This window comes from Atta colombica, unplaced genomic scaffold (assembly GCF_001594045.1).
Source record: "Atta colombica isolate Treedump-2 unplaced genomic scaffold, Acol1.0 scaffold11, whole genome shotgun sequence".
Lineage (NCBI taxonomy): Eukaryota > Metazoa > Arthropoda > Insecta > Hymenoptera > Formicidae > Atta > Atta colombica.
The window spans coordinates 776717-788956 of NW_017259195.1; the positions used below are offsets into that span (position 1 = coordinate 776717).

General features: G+C 33.2%; 3 protein-coding genes across 4 annotated transcripts in view; 2 read left to right on the top strand and 1 right to left on the bottom strand.

Moving 5' to 3' along the window:
* Window positions 1-338: 338 nt before the first annotated feature.
* Window positions 339-7327, top strand: LOC108693815 (eukaryotic translation initiation factor 3 subunit C). Its single transcript, XM_018202966.1, has 15 exons — window positions 339-413; window positions 779-884; window positions 1397-1529; window positions 1700-1984; window positions 2071-2168; window positions 2371-2498; window positions 2610-3020; window positions 3127-3336; window positions 3433-3586; window positions 4223-4438; window positions 4643-4922; window positions 5265-5458; window positions 5536-5739; window positions 5820-5958; window positions 7183-7327. The coding sequence occupies exons 2-15, from the start codon at window positions 792-794 to the stop codon at window positions 7317-7319; spliced, it is 2682 nt and encodes an 893-aa protein (XP_018058455.1). The 5' UTR covers window positions 339-413; window positions 779-791; the 3' UTR covers window positions 7320-7327.
* A 93-nt stretch (window positions 7328-7420) lies between these two features.
* Window positions 7421-11058, bottom strand: LOC108693816 (vacuolar protein sorting-associated protein 33B). Its single transcript, XM_018202967.1, has 7 exons — window positions 10663-11058; window positions 9548-9794; window positions 9245-9468; window positions 8676-9182; window positions 8376-8606; window positions 7940-8265; window positions 7421-7853 (listed from the first exon to the last, which is right to left on the bottom strand). Exons 2-7 carry the CDS (start codon window positions 9703-9705, stop codon window positions 7590-7592), a joined length of 1710 nt encoding a protein of 569 aa, XP_018058456.1. The 5' UTR covers window positions 9706-9794; window positions 10663-11058; the 3' UTR covers window positions 7421-7589.
* A 64-nt stretch (window positions 11059-11122) lies between these two features.
* LOC108693814 overlaps window positions 11123-12240 on the top strand; it is a 5460-nt gene continuing 4342 nt past the window's right edge. Inside the window, exons 1-2 of one of the 2 annotated variants that reach the window (XM_018202964.1) lie at window positions 11123-11285; window positions 11801-11919. In XM_018202964.1, coding sequence (XP_018058453.1) covers window positions 11124-11285; window positions 11801-11919 — 281 coding nt within the window. In that variant the 5' untranslated portion in view covers window position 11123. The remainder of the gene's footprint in view (window positions 11286-11800; window positions 11920-12240) is intronic. The other variant, XM_018202963.1, reaches the window with a different exon arrangement.

Consider the following 12240-nt stretch of genomic DNA (forward strand, 5'->3'; position numbering starts at 1 on the left):
AAAATTCTGAAAAAATTCTTAGAGTTCTATGAGAAAAAAATTAATGATTTTTGTCTCTTGCAATTTTTCTGTAAAGTTGATAGTATTGAATAAAAAATAAATGTCGATAAGTCAAGTCGCTACTATATTCCAACGAATGCACTGCAATGTACAGTTTTTAAATATCTGAATATTATCTGTATCATAAAATCTGTGAATAAATACCTGTGCATATTAATTAAGAATAATAAAATAAATCATAAAATTAATATTGCATTATGTGCTAATTAAAAATTAATAATTTTACATAATTTCTGTAAGACTAATCGTTGATATTTCTAAAGAAGTCACGTGATCTCCCTTTCATTGCCGCCTCCTGCATGTTGGATACATAACCTTAAAGAACGTGCCTGCTTTTACGAGGAAAAGAATAGGTAATCTGAAATTTTATTTGTTGGCCGTGTTTTATATCACTCAAATTTATTCTGCATCTTTTGATGTTGTTCTCATTTAGAAAAATGTTGGCGCCTTGCGCTATACTGAAGTTGGGAGAGGCATACATAAAACATGCGGTCTTTACAACTTTAAAATTATTAGATCGCCGTATGCCACATTGCGCCCAATATTTTTTAAACATATGATATATTTTAAGCTCTTTCCTTGCATATTACACGTTTATATCAATTTATCTGTGTTTATGTACATTTGTTGTATGTAATTTTTAATTCGAGGGTATAACATTTTAAAGTGTAATTAATGATCGTCTATATATTGTTTGTTATATTTTTGATTGTTCCAGAACATTTGCAACCATGAGCCGTTTCTTCGCAACTGGCTCAGATTCTGAATCTGATAGCGCCTCTGAGGAGGAGCAGGTCCCAAGGGCGCCTGCAACAGCCTTTACAGTAAGCATCAAGACAAGAATTTTCAATATATTTTTACATGGTTTCCAGTTGACAACAGAGCAAGTATCATCTTTTGATGTTGTAAAATTCTTTAATTTATTATTTTTGCTCTTAGTTCTCATGGAATTTAGATCAGGCCTGTTCAATTTGAACTCCAGAACCAAAACGTATAACCATTGACGTAAAAAATTTCAAGATAAATAAGATTATTGAGGACTATGTTGATATATATCTAACTTATGAAGTATTGATAAGTGTCACTTCATAAGTACATAAAATCTATGTAAATCTAAAATCCTAAAATCTTACATTGAGTTTTTTTTACGTCAATAATTTTGCATTTTGGCTTTGGAGCTCAAATTGAACTAGCCTGATCTAGATATATAAACCAATCATGTAAAAGAATTTTACAACAATTGTAAACTGTTTTCTCTGCTAAATAGTCTTTGTTATTCATAAAAAGCTAAGAAAAATAAAACAACTCAGTTGAATAACTCAATATTTTTTTATAGTTTAGTGATGATGAGGAAGAGACAAAACGCGTCGTACGTTCTACAAAGGAGAAACGATATGAAGAAATTGCAAATCTTATAAAACTTATTAGGAATTACAAGAAGATTAAAGACATGAGCAGCATGTTGACCAGTAAGTTTCAACTTCATAAATCTTCTACGACGTTTTATTCATTGAAAATTATATTAGCAAGGACTAAGCATAATATTATTTGTTTACAATATATGTTTATAAATACATTGATATAATTGTTGGTGATTAAATGCTTTTATTATAATAAGTATTTGCTTTCATAATTCTAGGTTTCGAAGACTTGATGCGAGCCTATCAGAAAGCTTTACCCGTGATTACCAAGGAAGAGCTTGGACAAACGCCAAGATTTTATGTTAGATGTTTAGTAGAAATGGAGGATTTTATTAATGAGGTGTGGGAAGACCGCGACGGGCGCAAGAATATGTCCAAAAACAATTCCAAGTCACTTTCAACATTGCGTCAGAAGCTGAGAAAGTATAATAAGGACTTTGAAGAGGATATTGGCAAATTTAGAGAAAATCCTGATCAGGACGATGATGAAGAAGAAGAGAAAGGTTTAATTGCTACAAGAAATATCTTAAATGCTCAGTTCAGTTTAAATTATTTCGAGATAAAGAAAAAATTAATGATTCTATTTCAGCCGAAGAGGTTCTAGAATCTGAAGAAGAAGATGACAGTGCTGTAGCTTTCAAAAAGGCAGGATCAGAAGCAAGTGAACCGGATGTGTCCAAGTTCAAGGTTTTCTATTCAATATTCTAAATTCTACGATATACGATATGCGTTGTTGTTTACGATTTATTAAATTAAAAATTCAGTGTAGTGCAGTTTTAGTAATTTATTTAAATCGCAAACAGCAGGAGAAATTGCATCGTATGCTGAAGGCTTCACAAAGCACCAGAAATTGATTAAAATAGTTCAAATCTATTTCCTTGTGTTACAGAAGACCGCAACTGATGGTGAAGATGGCAGTGAAAGTGAATCTGACTGGGGTAGTGATTCGGACAGTGAGAGCACAAGTAGCGATGACGAAGGCCAATATCAAAACATTCGTGAACGTTTCATCAAGAAGTACGTTTTTTTAATCTATGATAAAATTTGATAAAAATGCTTTCTACTTAACGAAACAGGCAAAATTTATCAATATAATATATAAATAACACCATGATCTTTTTTATATAGAGCTTCAACTCAAGAAGAGGACGAAGATAAAGCAAAGAGAAAGGAACAACGTAAAGAACGCAAAGAAAAGGAGCGAAAAAAGAAACGCGACGAAGATGATGGTGAAGGAGAATGGGAAACCGTCAAGGGCGGCGTGGCTATTCCCTCTGAAAAGCCAAAGATGTTCGCCAAGGATGCGGAGATTAATATCGGCGCGGTGTTGAAAAAGCTTTCCGAAATAATTGCAGCTCGCGGTAAAAAGCGCACGGACAGACGCGAGCAAATAGAACTCTTGCACGAACTGCAACTGATAGCAGATGCACATAATCTTGGCCCAGCTGTAGCCGTAAAGATCAAATTTTCCATCGTGTCTTCCATATTTGATTACAATCCAAAGGTTTCTGATGCTATGAAGCCGGAATATTGGTCCAAGTACGTAATTTTGCGTGAAATAGATATATGTATGTTGTACATATATAAATTTATAAACCTTAAAATAAAAGTTTTAAAGCAAGTATTAAATAAATATTTTTTACAGAATACTTGAGCGCATTACTGAAATGTTGGATATGCTGCTGAGCAATTTAGATATGGTAATAGCAGAAACAATAGCTGAAGAAATGGAAGAGTTTGAAACGACGCCGTACAAAATACATGGTTGCGTATTAACACTGGTAGAACGTCTTGATGAGGAATTTACAAAGTTGTTGAAGGAATGTGATCCACATAGCAATGAATACGTGGAAAGGTAATATCTTTTGATATTATCTAGATTTGAAAGAAATGCAATATATTTATGATTATTAATATTGTTTATACTATAAAATATCTACACTTGTTACAGATTGAAAGATGAGAAGCAAGTTGCTGCCATAATTGACAAGGTGCAGGAATATTTAGAGAGACAAGGAACCGTATCCGAGCTTTGTCGCGTATATCTTCGTAAAATTGAGCATTTATATTATAAATTTGATTCAAATGTTTTGAAACAAAAGGAGGTAATTTTCTGAAGTATTTACATATGCATGAAATTTTTCTATTTTCTTAAGGTTCTTGAGTACTTACAAAAGATACTAGGCAACTAAAAAATTCAAGATAATCTGAAACTCGCAAATCTTTGTGTGCAAGTAGAATAGTTCAGCAGTAAAATTATTTTTTGTTTGTGCATTTACAGTTTTAGGGGTAAAATATTTCTTTGAAAAAAATAAATTTTGTTTTCTTTTAAAGCGAATATCATCGAAACTAAGAAAAAAAAATCCAGAATGAAAAATTGAATGGTTTCAAGAGTACTTTAGAACTATAATAAAAAAAATGTTTAATAGAGGTGGGGTAGAAGTATGATGGAAGGGATAACATAATGCATGCAGTTGGATAGTGTCTCTCTTTCTAAATCTCTCTGTCTATGGACTGTTTATAGATTTAAGGACTATAATTGAAAAACGCGAACCATGAAGCGTTATTCATAATCCATTTTTATTTTAAAATTGTTAATATCTTAAGATTCAAATACAATTCTCAGACTTGACTTACGGCATCTTAAGATTGTACTTAAGACAGTCTTAAATGTAAGAATCGATTATGAATATCGATCTGTATCGAAACAGCCTTAAATTATCAAAATTATATCGAATTAGGGTGAACTTGGATCAGATGTAATCACATCCGTGCAAGTTATGGAGAAGTTGTGCAAATATGTTTATGCCCACGATAACACTGATCGACTAAGAACTCGTGCGATTCTTTCGCACATTTATCATCATGCCCTCCATGATAACTGGTTCCAAGCTCGTGACTTGATCCTGATGTCGCATCTTCAAGAAACCATTCAGCATTCTGATCCAGCCACACAGGTTTGAATATGTACATGTATTTATCTTATTAATAAACTCATTTCTATCATTGTAAATTAATTTTAATCTTGGTTTAATTTATTTTTTTCTAATTCTTGAAGTTTTTATCTTCTAGAAGATAAAAAGTTAAACCAAGATTAATATTTAACATTGATAGAAACAGACATAAAATGTATAAAAATATTGCCTTTTTTTTTTTTTTAGATTTTATACAATCGTACAATAGCCCATTTAGGATTATGTGCATTCCGTCATGCGAATATCAAAGATGCCCACAACTGCTTGGTCGATTTAATGGTGACAGGCAAAGTGAAAGAACTTCTGGCGCAGGGTCTACTGCCGCAACGACAACACGAACGTAGCAAGGAGCAGGAGAAAATCGAAAAACAGAGGCAAATGCCTTTCCATATGCACATTAATCTGGAACTTCTGGAATGCGTATACCTTGTTTCAGCAATGCTCATCGAAATTCCTTATATGGCCGGTATGTCTTCTGTGTTTAATATTTTTTATATTATATATATTTTTACATATGCTGGCATAGATAATGTACACACACACACACACACACACACACACACACACACACACACACACACACACACACACACACACACACACACACACACACATACATATATATATAAACATCCAGTACCGAAAACCATTCCGATTAAAAATAAGAGATTCTTTTTCTGATTTTGTTATAAAGACATACACACGATAAGAAATTTTATATATGTGTGCGCGCGCGTGTGTGTGTGTGTGTGTGTGTGTGTGTGTGTGTGACTCAGAATTTATTATACGATAAATTATTCAATTATAGCGCACGAGTTTGACGCAAGACGAAGAATGATCTCGAAGACTTTCTATCAACAACTACGATCTAGTGAACGTCAGTCATTAGTCGGACCTCCAGAATCCATGAGAGAGCATGTCGTTGCTGCCGCCAAAGCAATGCGTAACGGAAATTGGTCCGCTTGCAACAATTATATTATAAATGAAAAGATGAATGCAAAGGTATTAGAGATTTATATTAACAATTTTTTTTCAAATTGAGAATACGAGGTAGTAATTATTTTTGTAAATCAAAATAGGTATGGGATCTTTTTCATCAAGCGGACAAAGTACGAGCTATGTTAACACGATTAATCAAGGAAGAGGCATTGAGGACTTATCTATTTACGTATTCGCATGTGTACGATTCAATCTCGATGCCAAAGCTCGCTGACATGTTCCAGTTGAAGCGGCCCATAGTCCATTCAATTATCAGTAAAATGATTATTAACGAAGAGCTCATGGTATTATGCAAAGATATCTATATTGTATATAATGATTTGTAATTCTATATAATTTATATATTCCTTTTTTATAAATCTAGGCGTCATTGGATGACCCAACTGGAACTGTAGTTATGCACCGAAGCGAACCGAGCCGCCTTCAATCATTGGCTTTGCAATTGACTGATAAAGTTAACAACTTTGTAGATTCGAACGAACGTATCTTCGAAATGAAGCAAGGTACATACAACAGACGAATGAAGTATTTTTGACAATCTTTATCATGGTCTTTATTTATATCACCACGATCTTTATTTTGGTGTATCATCGAGATCATTGACTTGACTGCTATTAAAACTGTTCAATAATATTAAATAGATCAATTTTTTTAATAAAAATTAATATTAAGATTATATTTCTTTTAATATAAATGTTCTATTTGAATAAATTGTTGCTTTTATTTTTCAACAATACAAAAAGATAAATATAGTAAGCTAATAAGAGTCAGCAATAAATGGCGCAATTATTTAATGAACAATCAGATATTGGATTGATGTCTTCTTTATTTTAAACTCTCACGTTCGTCGTACACGGATATATGTCCTAAAAATGTGAGATCTTTATATTTGATTTTAACAATTCTATTTTTTTAAGTTTTAATAAGGTTCAACAAAGCTTCAATGCAATACTTCATGTCCGTGATGATTAACAATTCTGCATCTTTGTCAATTTGCGAGTGACTTATGGACATGTGAGCTAATTATATTTGTATCATTCTTGCTGAGGTGAACTCCAAAGAGAGTTGAAACATTCAAAATAAAGGAGACATCAATCCAATATCTGATTGTTCATTAAATAATTGCGCCATTTATTATTGCTGACTCTCATTAGCTACTATATTTATCTTTTTGTATTGTTTAAAATTCGAGAATCCTAATATAATTATTGTTATTTTTTATTTTTCATATATTCATATTTTATATTTTATGTCATTTTTAACGCCTTTTTTCTCTCAAACTTGACTTGACCTGATTTAACTTGATCCGATTCGATTCCAACTCTGATTTTATAAATAAATTTGTATACATTACAAATATAATAAAAAATACAAAATTATTAAATATTAATCGTATATGACAATATAAACAAAAAGAGAGGTAAGAAAAGAGAGAGAAAATTAAGATATTCAATCATATACATTTAATTTTTTTGATGTTTTATTTTTGTTGACAGAAATATTGATTAAAGATAATTTAGAATACATATTGTAATAAAAAATAGATGTTAGATAAATTAAGTTAATAAATTAAGATGCCTATTATATAAATTTTGAAAGTTTATTCAAACAATTTTTTAACAAAATTATATATTTCATATATATCTTACATATTTATTTCATAATTCAGTATAAAAATTTGTTTTTAGCATAATCTTCTAATTCGTAATAAATATAAACTCTTGCAGGTAACTTCTTTTCGAGAGGGAATCAAGGCAATTTCCGCGATCGTCAGAATTACAATCGCCAACAGGATTGGGGGCGGCAGAGACGTGATCGCGATCGTGATCGTGATCGTAATAGGGAAGAGAATCGAAACTATTAAGTATATAATAACATCAATATTAAAATGGTATGAAATAAAACTTGAGATATCAAATATCATTGTAACGTTTTACCAATACATAAATAATGTCGATGATTTATACAAACAATTGTATTCCGTTGATATACTGCAGAATTATTTAAGCAATTTGTTTCCCACAATCGTCACAAAAAAGTATTATATATAACTTATATAAAACAAATGTGTAACTTTGATTAATATATTACACGAAAAAAACATTTTTACATTCCTGACAGATGTCACGAGTCTTCAAATCTTTTTTATCCTTTGGATGAGTTTGTTACCCGTTAGAATAGTGTCAGATGTAAGGACAAGGCGTAGCCCTGTAGACTTCTCTATGAGTCGGCAAGCTGCTATTTCTGCACAAGTAATACCTCCTATTATGCAGATCACGACCATTTTTGGCGATAATGCGCCTCGGTGACCATTTACAATACAAGTCGGTAGATTTGTCAGATCCTCGAAACTGCGAGGATCCTTCTCCTGATTTAATACAATATTTAATATTTGTGTCTGTAATGTGTTAAACGATAAATTAAAATCGCACAATTATACATTAATATAATAATATAGAAAAAGAACGTGAATGAAATACGAACTATTGCGGGTATATAAGCGTTATTGAATACATAGCTAGGACAAGTACGATTGTTCTGATCGGATCGTTTTAAAGAACCAGGTAACATTTTTAATTTTTGCGCATTGCTACTCCACTCGCTGCTCCAGTTCGGCAGTTTATGTAAAATATATTCGTTCCTGTATTTTAGCAAGCCAGTTGTGCGCAGCTTATAGAACAGTGGAATATGCTGATAACCATGAGTATGAAGATGCATCTTTTGAATATCTAAAATCTCGTTTTGCGTGACACCATCAGTAGTAATAGACAACAGGCAAAGAAGACGCAAACATCGCAATTCATGCTCATCTGCAAAAAAAGTATTTATTCATAATGAAATCATTTTAATTTTAATTAATTTCTAATATCGATCGTAATTAAATATAGTTCTAATTTAATTCTAACGTTAGAAAAGGCACCTATATTCCTCTCAATGTAGCTCAAGCATTCTTTTCGGTCCTTGCAGTCGAGCATCAATTTTTCAATCGTTTGCAAGACTTGAAACTCTGAGCCTACTGTGTCTGCGATAGCCTGACATGCGGATATATGAAATGCTAATTGCTGAGTCATGTCTCTGGTCCTTTGCAATCTCGTCGATACATATCTCTCCATCTCAGCCAACTTCATTGTCTGTATCGCTTCCTGTTCAGCTATATTAGCAAGTTGTTAAAATATCAACAAGGCGAGATCTATAATAGTGCATATATAAAAATAAATACATTTGAGTGACTTGGCCTTCTTATGTAAAATCGGGAAAGCATCACTGCAGGGTGTATCTCTCACTTCTCCATAGATTTGATCTTTATTCGGATCTAATCTGGTTTGCGATTTTTCCAACGTCGCTATGCCGACATTTATCTCCACAACTTCGTTCAACAAACCCGCGTATGTTACGGGCGTCAGGAGAGTTGTAGCCAGATCAAAACTCCTGTCCATCACAATAAAGGCGCCAACCTCGTTTTCTAGACTAGATGAACCCAGACTCTGCTCCATAGATTCCATCAGCTTGCTCATTTGTTGACTGTGCTTGCCAAGAAAAAGTGAGAGCCTTGGCGAACCGAGTATCAATTGCAACGACCACAGGTTGCGTGCTAACGCTCGCAGAGAACTTGTGTCTTTATGATAGTAGAGCTCGACAAATATTGGATTTTCCAAGGATAAAATGTTTCCATCTAATCTTATGAATTCTATGGAAAACGTCTGCAACGTAAGTAGCTCGGACAAGCCTGAATAAATGATTCGATGTTAGAAAAATAAACAGAACCGATAATCGTTATAATTTGCTGACCTTCCTCTTCGACTAAATTGTGTAAGACAGGTGGGACGAATGGCACGACCAACAAATGATGGCATACTTGAACATGTGGTTTACCAGTTAAAGATATTTCAGATTGTATTTGATCTAAGACCCTCTTGCATGCGATCAAGCTGTTAGATACTAAGAATATACGTTGACTATTTGATGTCTTCAGTCCTTCTTCCAACTTATAAATTTTATCCACTCCGTATCGCCTAAGTAAAATGATACACAATTATTATAAATTGTGATAATAAAAGTAATATGTAGATGTAAGAATATGAGAATATTTACTTCAATACAGTCACTCCTATGAAACTATCCAATATTTTCATCAGTTTCTGTTCTATTATCAGATCCTTTGATCCTGGGATGGCATCTAGTATCTTCACAAGTTTCTGCTGATTAATTTGCTGAAGTGTGGACAGTTTATCATCTAAAGTGATATCCATTTTGTTTTATTCGTATACTAAATCGTGATATATATAAAATACCAAGAGAAATTTCTAAAGCTGATTATCTTCACAGATGTTTTTCGTATCTAAACATAAGATTCAGAATTATTTCTTACACATATATGTGCGCGCACGCGTTTGTGCGTATGTGTGAGCGCGCGCGCGCGCGCGTGTGTGTGTTTGTGTACGTGTGTAAAATTTTGTTCTAAATAATTAGGATAAATTATATATAAAGCTAGCTGCTTCCATTCTTTCCATAAGAAAATAACGGATTTTTATAAAAATAATTAAATTACAATGTAAGATATAACTTAAGTAGCTTTTACTTCACTATCTTTACAGATACTTCTATCTAAAAGCAAATTAACTAATTATCTTCATAGATACTTTTCTTGTTTAAAAACAAAATATTTTGAATGAATTGATATTTTGGGCTGATATTACATTTGTGTAACAAAGATTTTAAGTTTATCGATTAGCTGTAGAATAAAGAGATTTCTTCTCTTGTAACTCTTGTAATCAAGATTTGAAATGTTTTGTCAACAAAAGTAATATTAACCTAATTCTGCTATCACTACATCATATGTATAAGAAAGCTGCTTTCTTTTCTCTTTGCAAGGAAGTGATTAAAAGTGATGACTTTTATACAAATACGTAATCTGCAATTCTATAAATGTAAAATATAATTTAATTATATTTGTGTCAAAGCCCATATTGTACTCAAGAATATCAGGCATTTTTATATTTGACAAAAAGAAAGCAACAGTGAGCAACACTAATAAAAATTTCATTTAATCTGCAATTTATCAGGTTCTGAATTCCTCTTTATTTAAGATAAATTAAGAAATAATATTATTTTTACTAAAATTATACATAAACGAATATTGTTTGCAACCCATATGATCGCAGAAAATAACAAAGAGTCGAAAAGAAAATTGCTAAAAATAAAATTACGTAATTATATGGTCACGTTATTATATTTATCGTTAAGGAGGCCCGCAAATTGCGGGCGCAAATTGTTAGCGCGATAAGCTGTCAAATGGTAGTATTCCTATAATAGGAATGCTATCAAATTGCACGTTAAATAACATATGCGAACACGAAAATTGTCGCGGTAGCGACATGTCGCCGCGGTCGCCACTCGCCACCGCCACTGCGAGGAGCAAGGAGACTCGAGGAGTGAGGAGTGAGGAGTCACGCACGCACGCCGCACGCAGCGCACGCGTGTGTGCGTCGGCAGCGTCGCTACTTATCGCGCGAGAAGAATTGGACTCTGCGCACCGCGCACGTCGCCGACCCTTTTCATCCTTTCATTCTGTCGCCGAGACACAAGTGTACAATACACCCAAATACACCACTGCCGCTCCACGCGAGCGTACTCGACGCCACACGAGCGCGAGCGAGGTTATTTAAAAATGGCGGACGCGTCGTCTTCCGACACTACCTCGGACTGCTGCAATGAATGTTTCTCTGATATTACGTCGGAAAAGTCGGAGTACGTCGTTGTGGGACGTAAGCCATGCACGTCACATCGTCGCAGCAAGCGGAATCTCCTTCAGAAGCTATTGATAAGAGAGGTAAGCGACCTTGATTCTCGCGACTCGAATGGCATCATGAGTGACAGGCCTCAAAGCACCGCGCCTCATGCTGTCAAGAACGATTTCTTACCTGTGACGGTATTCTTAAAGAATCAAGGATTATTCGTCTGGCTTCATTGATTTAATTAGAACGAATTGTTGTTTACATTAAAACCTAAAAATAAAAGGCATCTTTCTGGATGCATAAGCTCCTTTTTTTTTTAATATCTTCCTGTACACAAAGTCACAGTAACATTCATTACATCAATATTATAATTTTAACAATATAAATGTAATACAACACATATTATACATAACAGTTATATTGTTGAAGAAATTACAATATTGATATAATGTTACTGTTACTTTACTGAGTTGAGATAACTCTCGGTTTGTCAGTATCCTAGAAAATCATAGTTTCATGCCTAAAAAGTTTTATGGGAATAATATGATAATTGATTTATATAGGTAACTATATGCAAGATATTCTGTAACTGCATGATTTTTGCTTGCAGATGAGAGGATGTTTATCAGCGCACAATTACGCCTTAGAAGAAAGACTATTTACAGCTGTGCCTAAATGGCGACATTTCCATCTTCTGCATATAATCCCAAAATCGGCACTTGAGGCAGGGTATGCCAACAACTTCGACTCAATGCACAGATTTATTTGATCCATTCTTTTGCTGCATTTCCCTTGTAGCTATAGTCTGATTTAAATGAGATAAAATAAGTAGAAATCATCATCACAAACTTTTAATGTTTTCTTCACAGAAACTGAGCTCGATATTTATAAGCCGGTACTCATAACGAAACGAACATTTTTAAATAGTACAATAATTAGTACTGTAAAGTCCTAAATAGTAAAAAAAAAAGATCTTTGAACCTTCCTCTATCAGTCGCCGTAAGGCATTCATCTGCATTCTGTATATATACATATATATATATATATATG